The sequence below is a fragment of the Amblyraja radiata genome, chromosome 31 (assembly GCF_010909765.2).
Source record: "Amblyraja radiata isolate CabotCenter1 chromosome 31, sAmbRad1.1.pri, whole genome shotgun sequence".
Classification (NCBI taxonomy): Eukaryota; Metazoa; Chordata; class Chondrichthyes; order Rajiformes; family Rajidae; genus Amblyraja; species Amblyraja radiata.
In genome coordinates this window covers 16,206,907-16,227,357 of record NC_045986.1, presented here as the reverse complement: position 1 = coordinate 16,227,357, position 20,451 = coordinate 16,206,907, and the positions used below count along the sequence as shown (strand labels likewise).

Sequence of the window (20,451 nt, the reverse complement as noted above, 5' to 3'; positions counted from 1 at the left end):
GTTGTTGGAGATACCACTGGAAAAGTATCAGGTGAGAAGTTAACCCTCCCATAACCTACAGTGTTCATGGATCAAGAGCGAGGTCGCTCAATGACTAGCATGACAATGATGGGCTGAACAGTCTCTTCCTGCGCTGTTACATTTCTAAGACTCTTGGATTATATTTGGAAGGGGGCGACAAAGACATCAGATTTCCAAAATGTTCCCCCACAATGTCATGATTCCTTACGTTCAAAGAGTCATCAACCATCTCCATGGCAAAAGCAGTAGATGACTGTAAACTTAACTTGGATATCAGTTACAGAAATTGTAGGGGACAAGAGGAACTGCAGATGCTGGAATCTTGAGCAAAACACAAAGTGCTGGAGGAACTCAGCGGGTCGTGCAGCATGTGCAGAGGGAATGGACAGGCGACGTCCCTTCTTCAGACAGAAAATGAAGGGTTGGTTTTATCTAGATCTCAGCGGCTTGAAACTATAAAGTGGATAATACTCACAGAGTGGGCTCGGAGACCAAACTGATGAAGATGGAGCAACAACAAGATCAGACGTGGCTCTGGAACAAGTTGATGTTGAACTTTGTCGGCACCACAATGTGGTGACTCTTGTGTACTGACTAGGTGAGTTCTGCTAAATGATTTTACCCGGTTGTATGCAAAACAAAGTATTTCACCGTACCTAGGTACATGTGACAATAAAATGTCATTGAATCATGAACCATCCCGAAACTCACCAACGAGATGTTTGTGTGAGAGACCAGTCAGAACATTGGGACTAGCGAGTCTTTATTAGCACTGTGATGGTCGCCACTTGCACAAACATGGGAAGAGGCAATTTGAAACTTTACTTAATTACTGAAACTGATGCACATGGAGGTACAATATGGTCTGCTCAACTCAAAACAGCCCCAGAAAGTGGCTCTTGTAAAAGATAACTCTTCTAGTTATCTTTGAAGTGGAGAGCACAGTAACACTGTGGAAGAGGTGCTCTGTTAGAGTGCCAGAGATCCAGGTTCAATCCTGACCAGATTAGACTATGTCTACAGACAGGTGCTGTCTGTATGGAGTTTGTACGTTCTCCCCATGACCGCGTGGGTTTTCTCCGGGTGCCCCCACATTCTAAAGACATGCAGATTTGTAGGTTACTTGGCTTCGGTAAGTTGGCCCTAGTGTGTAAGATAGAACCGGTGTACGGGTGATCGCTGGTCGGTGCAGTCTCGGTGGGCTGAGGGGCCTGTTTCCACGCTGTATCTCTAAACCAAACCAACCTAGTTACCCTTTCAAATCTAGTGTCTGCTTTTTTTACCACTCTACCAACTGCTTTGGTCAAAATCTGCACCATAGATTTACAAGAGCAGGAGTAGCTCTTCAAGGCGGCCCAGAGATTCATGGCTGATCTTCTCCCTTAGTCCCATACTCCTGCCCTGTCCCCATATCAATGCATTCCCTTAATGTCCAAACATCTACTGAAGTCTGCTCTGAATTAACCTAGTGACTGGGTATGTCAAGCCCTCCAGAGGTAGAGGACTCGGATGCCAATCCCTCCTTCTTAATGTGAGGCCGTGACTGCCGATTTTACACCCTTCCGCCAAAGAAAATATCCTCCATGCAACCACCACGTCAAGTGCTGCAAACGTCAATGAGATCTCCGATTCTTTTGATAACACGGGCTTTGTCAACACATCTGCGGCCTATGGATTGCAAGCTGGGAAACAAGAGATATTCTCGTAAAAAGGAAGTATTTTCTCATGAAACTGAGTCATTTTCTCGCCTCCCATTCTCCTTCCCCACTTTCCGTCTGAAGAAGGGTACCGATCTGAAACGTCACCTATTCATTTTCTCCAGAGATGCTGCCTGACCCGCTGAATTACTCCAGCATTTTGCATCTATCTTCGGTATAAACCAGCGTTTTCAGTTCTTTCCTGCACAAGAGGTGGCCACTGATGCCACCTTTCTGAGCTGCACATTTCTACAATTCTAACGACTTTTTATAAAGGTGGCGCATGAACTAACTCTGCAATGGGTCTCACTGACCTGGGACTGCAGAATGAGCAAGATAAATCCAGAGATTGCGTCGGAACAGAGTGCATGCACAAAGGGGCGCAACGACAGCATACGATTCGACTCTGGAGCAACCTGACATTCAACTCCCCACCTGACGCTCCCGGTCGCTGTGAGGGATGAGGGCAGAGAACGTTGCCAGCAGTTGGATTGCACAAGCTCAGGAGCCACTTTCACAACAGCTGCAAGAGGCAAGTCGAAACTGTTCCCTCTTACTGAAACGGATGTGCAGGACGTAGATGCCTTCTGCTGAACTCATAACGACACAAGGTTCAGAACAGCCCCTGCGAGTGGCACTTGTGAAAGGCAACCCTTTCAGATCCAATTTCTGTCACTGAAGCGCTCGAACCAAGAGCCGAGGTCAAAATCGCCACCAAAGTGCTCCACAAACCAGATTTTATTCACCAGCAAACAATATCCCTTTAGCAATTGAAGGGAACAAGATGAAGGATGATTGAAGGCCCAGCGTCATGTCAAGTTGTTGGCTTACCCAGCCTTCTCTATACAACAGTCCTCACTCACACAAGTGGGCAACCGTGCCTGTCTGATGGCCAGCATTAGTACAGTGGTTACACTGAACCAGTTGCCAACCAATGCAACTCCTCCACATTCAGCAGCTCATCCCTTTTACTTCACAATTTAGTTCCCCAAGGATTGGAAATTGATTTCCTTTGGTAACCCCAGCCTGTAACAGTTCAGAAAGGCGAGAGAATCATCTAACCTGCCTTGCCGATGGCTGCAGAGATTCAGGTGAGAACACACTTCAGTCTGAACAGAGCACAGACGCTGAAATGGGGAAGGCCATTCCTCTACTCGTCAAGATATATTTAAATAACGTTGTCCCCAGAGAGTGTTAAGTATTACATTTGTGCATGCTGCCAGTGGGATTTGATATCTCAGTGGGATTTGATATATTAACTGATAAGCTAAGAATACAAAATATAATTTTTATTTAAACTATATATTTCAGTTTGAACGTTGGGCAGATCTGCAGAGGTGGATAACCGCAAGGTTGTGTCTTTGAGCAAACTAAATTGCCAGGGTTATTAATGGTATCTGATGCTCTCTGACCCAGAGTAATGCAACAGGCTTTATTGATCTGTACCTCGTGGCCAATAGCAATCTCAATCAATCAATATCAGTTTTATTCGTCACATTGCACATAAAGTTCAAGTGAAATGAATTTGCCAGCAGTACAATGAAATAAGAACACACAAAAACACAAGAAAAATGTAACACAAACATCCACCACAGCATTCATCACTGTGGTGGAAGGCACAAAAATTGGCCAGACCAACATTTCAGTTCAAACATTTAATCCTCCGAGCCCAGTCCCCTTCATCACGTGCTGCCTAATCTGCCCTCACATCACTGCAAACTCACCTGCCTCCTCTGCAACCCTTTCCCACCTTCATTGATGTACGCAACCATCACAAGTTATAAGAGTAGAATTAGGGCCATCGAGTCTCCACCGCCATGGTTGGTCTCTGCCTCCGAATCCCATTTTCTGGCCTTCTCCTCATAACCATTGACACCCGTTCTAATCAAAAGAACTTGTCTATCTTTGCCTTAAAAATATCCACTGACTTGGCCTCCACAGCTCTCTGTGGCAATGAGTTCCACAGATTAACTACACTCTGACTAAAGAAGTTCCTACTCACCTCTTTTCTAAAAGAGTGCCCTTTAATTCTGAGCCAATGACCTCTAGTCCTAGACTTTCCCACCAGTGGAAACATCCTTTCCACATCCACTCTGTCTATGCCTTTCATTATTCTGTAAGTTGCAATGAGGTCCCCCCCCAACCTTCTAAACTCCAGCAAGTGGAGGCCCAGTGTTGTCAAACGCTCAATCCTGGAATCACCTCACATGACTGTGTGCATCCTTGGGCATATTCCCCAGGACTGCTTCCCATCTACTCCTCCCTCCACATCAAACTCCATAGCCCCAGCCCTTTGCTCTAACTATGCATTCCGAGGCTTTTACTGATACCAGAGGTCTCCTGACCCTTTCTCTTCCTCAATCACACAAAGGGTGGGCGACACTGTAAAAAAACAGCACTTGTTCTCTTTAACCAACTCTGGACCTTGTGTGTAACTGGCCCATTCACGACAGTAGTTGAGACCACTACATGTTTGTGGGACTCAGTTAAGTTGAATTTAGTTTATTTACACGTGTACAAAGGTACAGTGAAAAGGTTACATTGCGTGCTAACCAGTCAGCGGAAGCAAAGATCCTATAGCGGAGCAAGATAGACCACTCCTTCTAAATGCAATGGGCTGACGTGTAGTACGCAATGGAGCGGAACGTGGGCCTTTTTTCCATCCATTTCAGTAACCCGACCCGACGTGTAATCAACGTTGCGGGGGAACAGTTTATGTTAATAAATTATAATTCTGAAAATGAGAAGATTTTTACCAAAGAACTTTTATTTTTACGAGGATGTTTCCGTAACCGGTGAAAAAGACGTAGTACGGTCATGGGCAGATTCATGGGTAATCTTGTATCTTTGCTCCACTATGGGATCTTTGGTGCGGAGACGGAAGCTGGTTACGGAAATGGGGCCGAAAATTACCCATGAATCTGCCTATGACCGTACTATGTCTTTTTCGTCGAGTGATCTATCTTGCTTGCTATAGGATCTTTGAGCGGAAGGACCGTACAAGATTACAATCGAGCCATCCACATTTTACAGATGCATGTTAAGGGGAAGAAGTTGAATAATGTATAGTCCAAGATAAAGTATAATTGGAGTCACATACATCATTATGAACAACATTTCACCTTCACTAAGCACCAGTGATTGCTCTCTAAACGAAATTATTAATAAAAACAAAACCTTTGGCCACTCATCTCATGTTCAAGTGGGATGTGGCAAGAACGAACTGGATTTGTGATTTATGAGTCACCGTGCTACAAAAAATTATGAAATGCGTGAAGCATTTGGAAGATATTTGAAAGATATGTAGAGGAATTAAATCACCATTTCAGCTTGCTAAGTTTAGTCTAGTTGCAAAGTGACTAAGACGCTCAAGTAAAAGCTATTTCGGAATTTCAGTTGAACCTGAAATTTTTAAACCATGCATCTTAGACCATGGAGTTCCGCGGATATATTGAATAAATTAACCCACACAACTTGCACTGGAATGGCACTCAAGTAAAGTTCCACAATCCAACACTTTTGCACCATGATTGGTGGCGAGGCTCCAAGGATTGGATCTTTAAACAGACATATCTGGAGTGGTGTAAAGCGGCCTTTTCACGGGGCGACTTGACGCAAGAGTTAACCGGAGTTTAACATCGTGGGAACCTCGTGCGATAACAGTACGGCATTCGTGGACCACCGTGGACCACCGTAGCGCTAACGGCAGGTAGTCGTGTAACTTGGTCACTCGGGAGAAAATTCAAGAAAGTTTGAATTTCTCCAAGATTGACTTGTACACTTGTGGTTGAGTATTGCAACATTATATGAACGTAGTGGCCAGTGCGATATCCATAATAACTCTTGTGGGAACTCCTGCGAACGGTGAACCCGGAAGCTGGACAGAGGGGACAGAAGGTGAGTAAAAATTATCTTCTGTGGGATTGAATTTAAAAAATAAATAAAAATAAAGATTTGCATCCGCATATGGACATCAACTTATTCATGAGTTATGTTAATGAGATTCAAGAAAATAACTATAATCTTTAAAAGGGACTTTAAAAGGGACTTTACTGAAAGGTTACGCATTTTTATGGTCCGTGAGAAATTTTTCACATGTACTTCTTTGAGAGATACAGGTCGGAGTCCTCGGGTCCAGGGGTCCGGAACGCTACCAATCAATGTTGTACAGAGACCCGTGTAAGGAATGAACTGCACATGCTGGTTTAAACCGAAGACAGACACAAAAAGCTGGAGTAACTCAGCGAGTCAAGCAGCATCTCTGGAGAAAAAAAGCTGATGTTTCGGGACGAGACACATCTTCAGACTCAATTCCGATCAGGCTGTCTGAAGAAGGGCTCCGATTCGAATCGTCACCTATTCTTTTTCTCCAGAGATGCTGCCTGACCCGCTGACTTACTCCAGCTTTTTATGTTTTTCTTCCCAGATCTGACTTACCTGCTGAGTTACACCAACATTTTGTGTCCTTCTGTGCGTATTAACCAGCATTAACCAGCGTCTGCAGTTCCTTTAGACATTACCTAACTTCAGATTTTAGAGATATAGCGCGTGGGAACTCCTGCGAACGGTAAACCCGGAAGCTGGACAGAGGGGACAGAAGGTGAGTAAAAATATCGACAAGGGAACATGTGTCCTTCGAGGACGTCCCACCTAATTGTCATTGTTGGATAATCTTTTTAACAGGAACACTTGCAGAGATGGCTCCCAGAAAATCTCAAAGAAAGGGGGTAAAGCGTGTCAGAGATGTTTTTGCCATGTTGCGCTATTCAGTTTCTATATTGTTTCAGTTTCTATATCTATATTGTTGCTCTATTCAGTTTCCCAGGGGGTCGGGACGGGACTGGAGTTGGGAGGGAAAGGTGGGGGAGTTGAGGGAGAGGAGGGGGAGACAGATGGGGGTGTCTTCATTTACTGGCGGCGGGTGTCTGTCACTGAAACAGGCAGGTGAGATTTCACATCCACCTTGTGTGTGCCTCTCTCTCTCTCTCCCTCCCTCTTACACAGGCTGAGAGACTCTGCCTCTGTGAGTGTACGTCTCTTTCTCCCCCTCTCCCACACACAGTAAGACCGAGGTACTGTGCTCAGTCCATCTGTGTCTCCCACATACACAGTAAAACATGTCTCCAAATGAGCCAATTCAACCAAGAGAGGATATTTATAGTGTGTGAAAAAAAAAGTTACATCATTTGTGTCACGTGTAGTTCACGATGTTCATTCAAGATTTAACGCGAAAGCTCGGGAAACGGACAAGTCACTCGCACAAATAACAGAAATGCCGAGTACCGTGGGAACTCTTTATCTACCCCCGTTATATCGTGCGAGACTCGTGCTGGACCACGACCTCTTCACTCTGGTGACATCTTGCGTCAACTCGCCCCGTGAAAAGGCCCCATACGACAGGAGGTTCAGCTCTTCCTGTCACGTGGGAAGTCACTCCTTGATGCATTCAACAAACGTTGCTCAAAGTACCGTCACAGCTTGTGAGGCCCCTGCCTTTTCCTTATTCTCCATTATAACTTCTCCCGCCTCAGTCTGTAAGGAACCGGGCCATGGTTGAGTAACACATAAATTATAGTCCCTCTCTGCACCAACCTGGAATTGAAAATCCCTCAGACAGCAGTGGTGGTGGAGGCAGATATGATAGTCATGTTTAAGAGGCTTTTAGATGGAAATGCAGCGAATAGAGGGATTGGCATCACGTTCAGGCAAAGATTAGTTCATCAATTCATCATGTTAGGCATGGACAATGTAGGATGAAGGGTCAGGAGTGTTTTATTGTCATATGTTATATGTCCCAGATAGAACAATGTTTTTTTCCCTTGCAGCAGCACAACAGAATATATTGTACAGAATATAACAGAACAGGTGATGGGCCTGCTACTGTGCTGCCCTGTTCTATTTTCTAATGGAAGTTTTCACTAAATCATTTAGTCAGATTACAGCTGTATTGAGATAAAGTAATGTAGGTTGATGAGCTGCCTGCGTATGGTGACAACACCTTACAGCCAACACTGAAAGAATAAATACATAGTTCACAAGTTTAACGCTCTAAGGTATAAACAAACCCAGACAGGGAGAATGGTCCAGCCACATATATTACTTAAGAGTATTATTAGATCAAAGGATTTTTAAAATTTTAATCTTCCCAAAAAATTAGCAACTTCAGGATTGAGACCATTTTGACATTCAGCAAAGTTGGTTGTCAAGGCAATGATGTGCAGAGCACAGGATTGATCTCTCAAATGGCAGAAACGGACTATTGCACGAGAAGGCCTGCAAAAGTTAACGAAGGTCCCTCGCAGGCTGAGGCAGGAGACGTTATATTGGAGAATAAGGAATTGGGGGAGAAATTAAATAAATATCTTGTGTCTGCTTTCACGTTGACACAGAATGTCGAGAGTAAATGTGCAGCACAATGAGATTAACATAAATAAATATAGTGTTAGAGAAAATAACGGGACAGAAATTAATATCCGCATGGCAGAGTTTGAGGGAAGTGCAACGGCCATGTGGATGCACAAATCATCGCAATATTTCCCCGAGTAGAATTATTTCTACAAGGAGGAAGTTTCAGGAATGGAGAGGGACGAAAGAAGGCAATTTGCTTTAAATTAGTAGGACAGAAAATTCTGGGATCTATCATTAAGGAAATATCAAAGGGGCATTTAGGAAATTATAAATGCAGCGGGCTCAACATGGACTTCTGAAAGGGAAATCCTGTTTGACAAACCCACTTTTTAAATTTTAAACGAGGATAGAACACAGAACAGCACAGAAACAGGCCTGTGGACCACAATGTCTGTGCCAAACCTGTAGACAAGATCAACCCTTATCGGCCTGAACATAATCCATACCTATGTACCTATCCAAATGTCTGTTCAATTGTATCTGAATCCACCACCACCGCAGCGTGTTCCGGGCACTCACCTCTCTCTCTCTCTCTCTCCCTCTGTGGGAAAAGAAACTTGCCGCACACATCTCCTTGTAACAGAAATGACAAGGATAAAATCTGATGAGTGGAGTGAAATGACAACAGGCCTTTGTGAAGGCTCCACACAAAAGGTTATTGAACGAAATAAGAAATCAAAAGTGATCTGGTGGTGTATTCATTTGGGTTGAGCATTGTTTGAGCACAGAATAAAGAAGCCATTTTTTGGGCAGGAATACAGCACGCAGTGCAGAGCCACAGGATTGGTGCTGGGCTCCCAGAGGGAGAGCAGTGAGAGACGGTCTCACAGAACTCCCATCAGAGAGGGGAGTATTTCTTCCAAGTAACCATACTTTGAGATAATTTGTGATATAACCATATAACAATTACAGCACGGAAACAGGCCATCTCAGCCCTACAAGTCCGTGCCGAACAATTATTTTCCCCTAGTCCCATCTACCTGCACTCAGACCATAACCCTCCATTCCTTTCCCATCCATATACCTATCCAATTTATTTTAAATGATAAAATCAAACCTGCCTCCACCACTTCCACTGGAAGCTCATTCCACACAGCTACCACTCTCTGAGTAAAGAAGTTCCCCCTCATGTTACCCCTAAACTTCTGAAGTCATGTCCTCTTGTTTGAATCTTCCCTACTCTCAATGGGAAAAGCTTATCCACGTCAACTCTGTCTATCCCTCTCATCATTTTAAAGACCTCTATCAAGTCCCCCCTTAACCTTCTGCGCTCCAAAGAATAAAGACCTAACTTATTCAACCTTTCTCTGTAACTTAGTTGCTGAAACCCAGGCAACATTCTAGTAAATCTCCTCTGTACTCTCTCTTATTTTGTTGACATCCTTCCTATAATTGATCGACCAAAATTGTACACCATACTCCAGCGATCCCTGTACACTCCCCGGAGTGTGGGAGGAAACCCATGCAGGTCACGGGGAGAACATGCAAACTCCAAACAGACAAACCACCCATACTCAGGATCAAACATGGGTCTCTGGTTCTGTAAGGAATCAACTCTACCACTGATCACCCTGCTGTAACCTTGCATATGTTGCAGGGAGGAGGCATAGGCTTCAGGGGGTTCAGGCAGGTTAATATACGGGTCAGGCACATGAGAAAACATTGAGCCAAAGGTCCCTCTTAACTTTATACCCTCTCAACTTAAGGCGATGCCCTCTAGCTTTAGAATCTTCTAACCTGGGAAAAAGATTACAAGTGTTCACGTTGTCCTTGTGCTTCATAATATTGTACACATGATACAACGTTGAAGAAACAATTAGACAGGTACACAGATAGGACAAGTTTAGAGGAATATGGGCCAAACGCAGGCAGGTGGGACTAGTGTAGATGGGACATGTTGGTCGGTGTGGGCAAGTTGTGCCGAAAGGCCTGTTTCCGCACTGTATGATTCTATGACCTCAATAAAGCCAGCCCGCAGCCTCCTATGCTCCACAGAAAAACAAGTCTTAGTCTATCCACCTTCTCCCTGTTACTCAAGTCCGCAAGCCCAGGTAACATCTTGGTGAATCTTCATTGTATCCATTTGAACTTAATGACATTTTAATAATAACATTTTACAAGAATGATCCCAGTAATGAGTAGGTTAACCCATGATGAGCGTTTGTCAGAACTGGGCCTGTACTCGCTGGAGTTTAGAAGAATGAGGGGGGACTTCATTGAAACATACAGAATGGTGAAAGGCTTGGATAGAGTGGATGTGGAGAGAATGTTTTCACCAGTGGGAGAGTCTAGGACGAGAGGTCATAGCCTCAGAATTAAAGGACGTGCTTTTAGGAAGGAGATGGCGAGTCATTTCTTTAGTCAGAGGATGGTGAATCTGTGGAATCTTTGCCACAGAAGGCTGTGGAGGCCGTCAGTGAATATTTTTAAGGCAGAGATCGATACATTCTTGATTAGTACAGGTGTCGGAGGTTATGAGGAGAAGGCAGGAGAATGGGGTTAGGAGAGAGAGAGATAGATCAGCCATGATTGAATGGTGGAGTAGACTTGATGGGCCAAATGGTCTAATTCTACCCCTACCATTTATGACCTTATGACATCCATCTCACTGCAGGGCAACCCGGACTGCCTAAAGTACTCAAGAGTGAAGAGTGTTTAATTGTCATATGTACCAAAACAGAACAATTGTCACTTAATAACAAGTCTGTAAAGACAGTACTCAATGGATAATAAACCAAAGAAAGTACAATAAATAAATAAAACAATAGTCACACGTTGTCAAGACTCAACAGCAGTGTGGAAAATGTGAGGTTACCACTTTAACAGAAACATGTGGAAAAGTAAATAGTGAGAGATTGAAAGGCCCGAGCTACGTGGCATCTTCTAATCTAGATGATGGTTCTGACCCAAAACGTTATCTGTCCTCAGATGCTGCCTGGCCTGCGTGTGTCCTTTCAGCAGACTGTTTTTTTTAACTCAAGAGTCCAGCATCCGCAATCCCTTGTCTACCTATTGTTACTTTGGGTTTCATTGCAAGATGACTTGAGTACAGGAATACAGACATCTTGTTCAAATTAAGTAGACCACAACAGGAATGGGTCTAAGAACGCGTGTGGTTGTGAATGAGGAAATGCAGGGATGGTTTTTCACATTGATTCCTGCAGCGACAGACTAACTCCAGCCTGAACTGTCTCAAGTTTAGGAGAATGAGCGGTGACATCACTGGGAGTTACAGGGTAGATATCAAGTGTGTAGGAAGGAACTGCAGATGCTGGTTTACACCGAAGATATACACACACACAAAATGTTGGGGTAACTCGGCGGGTCAGGCAACATCTCTGACATTCTACCCTGAAGATAAGACACAAAACGCTGGAGTAACTCAGCGGGTCAGGCGGCTGTGAGATGCTGCCTGACCCGCAGTTACTCAAGCATTTTGTGTCTATCTTCAGGGTAGATGTCAACCCTGGCCCCTCGCCCTCATGGGGATCTGGGTGCATTGCAGTTCATTCCAGAGGAGAAGCTGGACACGTAAACACAAGAGGCGTAGAGACACCGGCACCAGGGGGGCACGACCCTCCGGCGGGGGTCTCCCACTGAGCCGCAGCCCAGGCGACTCCGCTCCGCACTGCACCCCTCCTGCTCCCGTACCCGGGGTGGTCCGGAGACGACCACAAGGCAACTGTATCACCCCGTCCCTCTCTCACCTCCAGCCCGGCTCCACCCCCAGCCCTGTCCCCAGGCCCCCGAGCAGCGGGTCTCCCCTCACTCACCTGGACACTTTGCTGGCGATGAGTGCGGGAGAAGCGGACAGGCTCCTGCACTTGGCCCTGCCGCGGAGCCGGGAGCACAGCCCTCTCTCCAGCTCCCGGGGCTGCGGCTGAGGCCCGGCCGGGACACCCGGGCTTGCCTCCTCCATCCCCGCCGTGTCAGGGAGCCGGGTCGGCGGTGACAGCCCTCGCTGCAGTCCAGGCCCAGCCCGGCTCGGCTCGGCTCCGATTGGCAACGCAGGGCGACTCGCTACAGGCGCCGCTCCGCCTGCTACAATGTATCAGCGCCTCCTCCCCGCTCTACCGTAATACCCCGACACCAGCCGGCCCGCCCGCCTCCCTGGCCAGGCCAGGCTAGGCTGCAAGTGAAGCTGAGGGCCTCAGATCGGGAGAGTTACTGCCAGGACATTGTCCATCGCGCTGAGATCCGCAAAAGCGGCCGCCTAGCCATGGTGCCGTAATGGAAACAGGCCCTTCGGCCCACCTTATCCATGCTAACCAAGTGAATATGTTGTCTGGTCCCCTTTACCTGCATTTAGCCCATAAGTAGTGTGTAGTGTGGGAGCAAACCAGAGTACCCGGAGAAACATACGTGGTCATGGGGAGAACGTACAAACTTCATACACACAGTACTGGTGCTGTAAGGTCTTTGGTGCTGTAAGGCAGCATCCCCACCGCTGTGCCACTGTGTTCTTATAATGTTCTTGGGCATCACAGTTTGGATATTCCCCACCCAGCCAGTGCCGGGTGATCTGAGATTGGCGATTGACCAGGGAATTGCATTCATGGGCAGAGGTGTTGTGTCTATGATGGGATATTAAACTGCCCACAGTACGTGGAAATAACCACTTGACAATATTTCAACTATCACTAAACTATGAACTGTCTTGATTGCACTGGGGATTTGGGGCTTTGGACAGTAATATTAGGGTTTTCAATTTATTGATTTTTAAAATTTATTATATGTTATCTATAAGTATTGTCTTGACAGGCCTGTAATGTAGTGTTGGGGTGGGAGATTGCAACATTCATGTGGTTCCCCCAAATGCAATCAACCTGGCGTGCACAATCAAATAAAATCAAATAGAACAAGTTGTCCTACAACTTTAGGCTGTGCACGCCACACGAAAGAAGAAGCCATACGCAAGAAGAAGATGTAGTATTAGTAGACTTGATGGGACGAATGGCCTAATTCTGCTCCTATCACTTCTGATGTTGCTGCAACTAAGAATGTCATTGTTCCATTTTCAGTACATATCACAATTAATCACCCATGGGTAATGCATGCTGATGAATATTTAGCCGTCCACCCATCAGCAGAAGACATGTTTAAGAAAGAACTGCAGATGCTGGAAAAATCGAAGGTAGACAAAAAATGCTGGAGAAACTCAGCGAGTGAGGCAGCATCTATGGAGCAAAGGAATAGGTGACGTTTCGGGTCGAGGCCCTTCTTCAGCAGGAGATATGTCGTCAGTAGGCTGTTTGTGGAAGCTTTCTGTGCACTAATACACTTTTACATTGCCACACAGGTTGAAGCTCTCTAGTCTGACATTCTGTGGTCCAACAACTCTCCCGATCCACCATGTTTTGAACATGTGGTTCAGATCGATACTAATTAACATTCTAACCATGATCTGTACTAACCTGCAGCTAATTAACTAACCGGTGAAACTCCTGCTATTTCAACGGACAGTGTTATTAACTTAAGGAAACCGGGTCACGGGCAGTTCTTGGAACCTTTACGTGTCCCAGAGTGCATCTATTCTTGAAGATAGTTCTGCTCAGAAGAAGATGACCAGGGGAGGGCAATTTCTCACACCTATGTTTTCCATAGTCTGGCTCTAGTCCGAGCCCAAGGGTGCTGGGCTAGAGAGTTTCAACCTGTAGTCACTGTACTTCAACATTGGTTGCAAAGACATGCCAAAAGCTGTTAGTATTTCTTTCTGTGCTAGTGGTTGCAATGCAATTCCTCACTATGTGCTACATGCGATATGTACCATCCACAGAGTGCACCATCTATAGTGTACCATCCACAGAAGGCACTGTAGCCCCTCTAACAGCACCTCCCAAAGCCAACCTACCACCCACAGGTGCTCCTCCAGATTACACACCATCCTGACTTGGAATTACTGTATATGGCCATTTCCTCATCTCGCCAAGTCTAATCCTGGAATTCCCTGTGGGAATACCTTCACCAGAAGGACTGCAGCGGTTCAAGTAGGTAGCTCACTGCAGCTTCTCAGGGCAATTAAGGGCAGTAAGCATGAGACTACCCAGGCATTACAGGCAGCACAGTGATTCAGCGGTAGACTTAATTCATTAAAGTGCCAGAGGCCCGGGTTCAATCCTGACTACGGTTGCTGTGTGTAAAGAATTTGTACATTCTCCCTGTGACCGTGTGGGTTTTCACCTGTTTCCTCACACGCTCTAAAGTCTTGCTAGTTTGTAGTTTGTAATTGTCCCTAGATTGTAGGATAGAAATAGTGTGTGGGGTGATCGCTGGTCGGCGTGGGCTCAGGAGACCGAAGGGCTTGTTTCCACGTTGTATCTCTAAACTAAACTAAATTAAGATGACCAGAGACAAGGAAAAATCGGCAGCAGTAGCAAAGGTTAAATGAGGGTGAAATGAGGTATTGTTGACCAATAATGAAGGAACTCACACACTTACAGCCAAAGTAACACTGGAAAACTCATCCAGAGTATAAGAATCCAAACCCACCAGGTGTCCTGGGAAATTCACTTTCAGATAATTGAATCTTTAATTAAAAGCACTTAGGCAGTAACAGTGAGTGTGGGATTAATGGGCGATCGGGAACGTCCGCCTGGATCACCATTCATTAGGAGGTTGTACAGTTTTCACCTGGTCTGGCCTGTTTGTGGCTCTAGACCCCTGTGCCGATTGCCTCTCTATTGGCCTCTCTATTGGCCTTGAAACACAATTGTCCAAGACTATTAGGGCCTTTGAGGAATAGAGGGAAGGGAGAAAAGAAAAGTTGAGGAATAGAGGGAAGGGAGAAAAGTGGTGATTATTGGCATCAAAGGAGGCAACAAAATGGCTTTGGAGGGATGGATTAAAGAAAATCCCGTTAAAAACAAGAAGGAAACAAGGGAGAATGAAGGGCTACTCCATGTTAAAGGAGGGAATTTGTGCTTGGAGTCTGTGGACAGACCAAACGAGTACTTTGCATCTGTTTTCACCAAGGAGAAGGACATGGAGGACAGCGAGATCAGTGAGGAGAATATCAATAAGCAAGGGCAGTTTGAGATTAAGAAGGAGGAGGCCTTGGGGCTCATGAAGAGCATTAAGGTGGATAAATCCCCAGGACCTGATGGGATCTATTCCATGTTATTGAGAGAGAGGCAGGAGAAGAGGTTGCTGGAGCCTTGATGAAGACCTTTGTGTCTTCTCTAGCCACAGACAAGGTCCCAGAGGAATGGAGAGTAGTTAATGCTGTTCCTTTGTTTCAGAAGGTGAGAGAATCCAGGGTATTATGGGCCGCTGAGCCTCACGTCAGTGGTAGGGAAACTATTGGGGAGGATTCTTCAAGATAGGATTTACTTACATTTGGAAGAGAAAGGGTTAATTGTGGACAGTAGGCATGGCTTTGTACAAGGCAGGTCGTATCTTCTTAACGATTACGTTTTTATGAGGTGGTGACGAATTTGATCGATGAGGGTAGGGCGGTGAATGTTGTCGACATGGATTTTAGTAAAATCCACAAAAAACGACACAATTTGTTGAAGTAACTCAACGGGTCAGGCAGCATCTCTGGAGAACATGGATGGGTGCCGTTTTGGGTCGTGACCCTTCTTCATACAGATTGTAGTGGGGAGGGGGGGAAGGGGGAGGGGGGGAAGAAAGCTCGACGAGAAAGCCAGGCAGGTAATAGGTGAACACAGGCAAGAGAGGTTTTGTTAGGTAGATGGTTGGACAAAGATCTGAGATGCGAAAACTGAAGATGTGAGACAAAAGGATTGAGGAGTTGCAAATTGTGAATCTAAAGGAAGGAATGTAGGTAGGGGGGGAAGGGGAGTGAAGAAATAGATGCAAGTACAGGCAGGAACAGGAGGGTGGGGGGGGAAGAAAGGGGATTGTGGCAGAGAAAGGGTAGGGGAAGGAGGGGGGTTGTAAGTTACCTAAAATTGGTGGATTCAATGCTTAATTGAATTCTTAATTGAAGGCGGCGGTGAAGCCTCGACAGCAGCGATGGAGCCTCGGTGGCAGCGGTGGAGCCTCGGTGGCAGCGGTGGAGCCTCGGTGGCAGCGGTGGAGCCTCGGTGGCAGCGGTGGAGCCTTGCTGGTCGACCCGTGGCCGGCGGTCGATGAGAGCGTGGGGGCACTGCCGTGGAGGGGAAGAACAATGGACAATGGTGAGGGAGGGGGGTGAGGGGGAAGACCAAGGAACAATAGGGACCCAACGTTAGGGAACTACTGTGGGTCAGTGGGGGGGGGGGGGGGGGGGGGGTTGGAGTACAAAGGAGGAGCCCGTAACTTTGTCAGCGCAGTAGGTGGCTGCTATTTACATACCTAGGGTACGCGAGGAAATAATTTCACTGTGCCTTGTCACCTATGACAATAAAATATTCCATTCCATTTCATCCATAATTTGATGAGGTTCTCATGGTAGGCTGACCCAAAAGATTAAGATATACAGGACTAACAGTGACTTGGTTTGTATGGATTTACAACTGGCTTACTCAAGAAGAAAGAGGGTTATGTTAGAAGGACAATATAGTAGCCGGAGGTCTGTGACCAGTGGAGTTTCAGAAGGATCTGCCTGGAGACCTCTTGTTTGTTATTTTTATAAATGACTTGGACACTAACATTGATGGATCGGTTAGTAAATTTGAAGACCGTTGAACCATCTTTAATCGGACTTTATCGGGCATTATCTTCCACTAAATGTTGCCCTCTTTATCTGTACACTGTACACAGCTTAGTTGATTGTAATCGTGTATAGTCCTTTCCTGGACTGGACTGCATGCAAACAAAATCTTTTCTGTTTCTCTGCACACATGATAATACTAAAATAATTTTAAAATACCGCCACACTTCACATTCTTCCCCCCTCCCCCCGGACCCATCTGTACTTGCATCTATGTCTTCCCTCCCCCTCCCCCTCCATATACATTCATTCCTGGGAGTGGGGCAGTCACTGCCCAGCTCGTAGACACTGTCCCAACACTTCTCTTAAACCCACCATGCGTCAGTATTACACTCTGTGAATTATTATCCTGAAGGACTTTGCACAGAACATAGAACAGCACAGCACAGGAACTGCAGCCCACAATGTCTGTGCCTAACGTGATTCCAAGATAAACTAATCTCCTCTGTCTCCTCGGTTTGATCCATACAACCCATTCCCTGGATAGTCACAGAACTATTTAAAAGCTTCTTAAACGCTACTATAGTATCGGCCTCCACCACCACTCCTGGCAGCACATTTGGGCACCCACTACTCTCTGTATAAGCATTTTGTCCCACACATCTCCTTTAAACTTTGCCCCTCTAACCTGAAAGCTCTGCTCCCCAGTCTTTAACATTTCCACTTGAAATTGGTTCTGACTCTCTACTCTATCCATGCCTCTCATAGTTGTATTTACTTCTACCAGGTCTTCTCTCATCCTCCAGCACGTCAGAGAAAACTATCCAAGTTTATCCACACTCTCCTTGTAGCCAATGCCCTGGTATCTAGGTGGCATTCTGGTAAACCTCTTCTGCACCCTCTCCAAAGCCTCCACGTGCTTCTTATAATGAGGAGACCAGAACTGCAGACAATACTCCAAATGTGTCCTAACCGAAGTCCTATAATGCTGCAACATGGCTTCCTGACCCTTACCACGATCAAATTCCCTTCTCAGTATCCAAGAAGTTACCTGCAGCTAAAACTGGCCCCTGTCTCTGCCTTTCCATCTCTGCAGTCAGCTGGATTCTCCAATCCAGATCATTCCTTGGCTTTCCAAACAATTCCTCAGTATGTTGCAAATTAATCATTGCACAATTATTCCTTCTTTTGGTGGAGGTTGGCTACATGTTTAAGCGGTTGTTGACTAAAGATTAGACAGTGCGAGGTTGCAGTACATAGAGAATATAGTCTTCTTATCGAGTCCACACACAAGATTAGAAGTTGTTCAGCCAGAGCTGAACACACTTCTCGGCATCTGCACAATGGTGTCTGTCTTGCGCTTCTTGTGCGTCTTGTGCGTGGTGGTGGAAAGATTGGTTGAAACAGGGCCGCGACGTGAACGCTCTTTCCTTGACCCCAGAGAATATAGTAATGCACAGGAACAGGCCCTTCAGCCCACAATGTCTGTGCTGACTGTGATGCAATATTAAACTAACCCCATCTGTCTGCACATGGTGTACATCCAGCCCTTCCTTGCCTGTTCATGTGATTGTCTAAAAGCCTCTTAAACACTGCTCTCTTACCCACCATCACCACCACCCCTAGCAGCGTGTTCCAGGCATTCACTATCCCTCTGCATATCTCGTTGAAACTTTTGCCCCCTCACCTTAAAGCTAGACCCTCCAGTCTATGACATTTCCACCCTGGGTAAAAGATTCTGACTGCCGACACTATCCATGCCTCTCATAATTTTATCAAGTCTCCCCTCACCCTCCAGAGCACTGGAGAAAATAATGCGCCTGTCCACCCTTCCTACGTAATACCATAGTTATTAATTGATTGACAGAGCGAGGATTTTGGATAATCAGATACATTTTCTCTGTATCTCAGGGTCCGGGAACCCATTACATAGATTCAAAATTTAAAAAAAAGAATTCAAAGATTCAAACCTTTGAATCCAGCTGCAGATTTGAATTAGCTGACAGTGTTGGTGCCACCACCAGGCGGCGCCCCTGAGCAAGGTTCCAGTCTGGCTCTGTGCTGCTGAGTTTGTCCAGGGTCCTGAATCTACAGCGGATGAAGTCAGGAGAGCACATTCCTGGATCTCATGGAGCAACCAACTCTGCAGTAACAATGAGAGCAGGATAAGGCAGAGTGGCCTGGGGAAGCGACCATCTTGAATGTCCTGGGAAGACCAACACCAGGCTTAGCGAGGCTCAGATTCCTGGTGGCCTTGGGAGTGAGTGGACCCTGGTGTGACAGAGCCCCAGGCTTCGAGGGAAACAGGTCAGAACTCATTGCCACAGACGGCTGTGGAGGTCAAGTCATTGGGTATTTTTAAAGTAGAGGTTGATAGTTTCTTGTTTAGTAAGAGTATCAAAAGTTATGGGGAGAAGGCAGGAGACTGGGTTTGAGAGGAAAAATAGATCAGCTGTGATTGAATGGCAGAGTAGACCGATGGGCCGAATGGACTAATTCTGCTCCTATGTCTTATGGTCTTATGGTAATACGCCAGGTAGTTAGTGAATCAAGGGTGGGTCGCGGCTGCAGAAGGTGGAGAAACCAAGAGTGCTGATGGAGAGAGTGTCAGCAAAAGAGAAGGGGTTTCCTCAAGTCTTGAAACCATGTTGCCCCTCACTACCACACCTTATCAAGCCATTATCATATTTTTAGAGTCTAGACTTTAGAGAGATACAGCACGGAAACAGGCCCTTCGGCCCAACGAGTCCACGCCCACCAGTGATCATCCCGTACACTAGCACTATCCTACACAATAGGGACAACTTACAATTTTTACAGAAGCCAATCAACCTACAAACATGTACGTCTTTGGAGTGTGGGAGGAAACCAGAGCACCTGGAGAAAACCCTCGCGGTCACGGGGGCATCGTACAAACTCCGTACAGACAGCATCCGGGTTCAGGATTGTACCCGTGTCTCGGGCATCCAAGGCAGCGACTCTACCCTTGCCCCACTGTGTCGCCCTAAATCCCACCATTTTCTTCGTGTGATCTTGCTGTGTATAAAATGGCTGCTACCTTTCCCACATCGCAACAACAGCCACGGTTCCAGATAGGAATGTGAAGGAAGCTATGGAAATGCAAGCCTTCCTTTAGATGGCGGGCAGTCTACGGTTACAGGGCCAGTCTGCCCAGGGTGGCAGGTGGTGAGCTGTTGGGCCACTCTGGGCAAGGGGAGGCTGCTGGATACACCCTTATCCCAGAGAAACAAACCCACGTCTCTTTCAGCTTCCCTCCCCCCCCTTCCCCTTTCCCCCCCTCCCCCCCTACTCCGAGAATGTCTGTAGAAGAGTCCCATCCCAAAACGTCTCCTGTCCATGTTCTGCCTGGTCTGCTGTTACTCCAGTACTTTGTGTCTTGTGTTTTACTGGTTATATTCATCCTTCTTAAATGATTTGTTCGGACATAGCACAGTTGCACTGGGATCCTGCTCAGCACTGCATGGTAGAGAGAGTCAGTTCCCGTGCTGCACTGTTCTATGTGGGTTGTTTAATGCACTTTCTGATCCTCCCTACAAAGCGATGACTTCACACTTCCCCACAGTAGCCTCTCCTTGCAAGTTGTTGCCCAATCACTCGATCTATCCACATCCTGTTGCAATACCACAATATCCTCATCACAACTTGCCCTCACATCTATTTCATATTAGGGTGGCGCAGTGGCACAGCGGGTAGAGCTGCTGCCCCACA

General features: G+C 46.2%; 1 protein-coding gene across 1 annotated transcript in view; it reads right to left on the bottom strand.

Moving 5' to 3' along the window:
- The window catches only part of nadk (NAD kinase), a 76,230-nt gene extending 64,044 nt beyond the window's left edge, over nt 1-12,186 (bottom strand). The window contains exon 1 of the mRNA XM_033047895.1: nt 11,900-12,186. Coding sequence (XP_032903786.1) covers nt 11,900-12,045 — 146 coding nt within the window. The 5' untranslated portion in view covers nt 12,046-12,186. The remainder of the gene's footprint in view (nt 1-11,899) is intronic.
- Between the last annotated feature and the right edge of the window lie 8,265 nt (nt 12,187-20,451).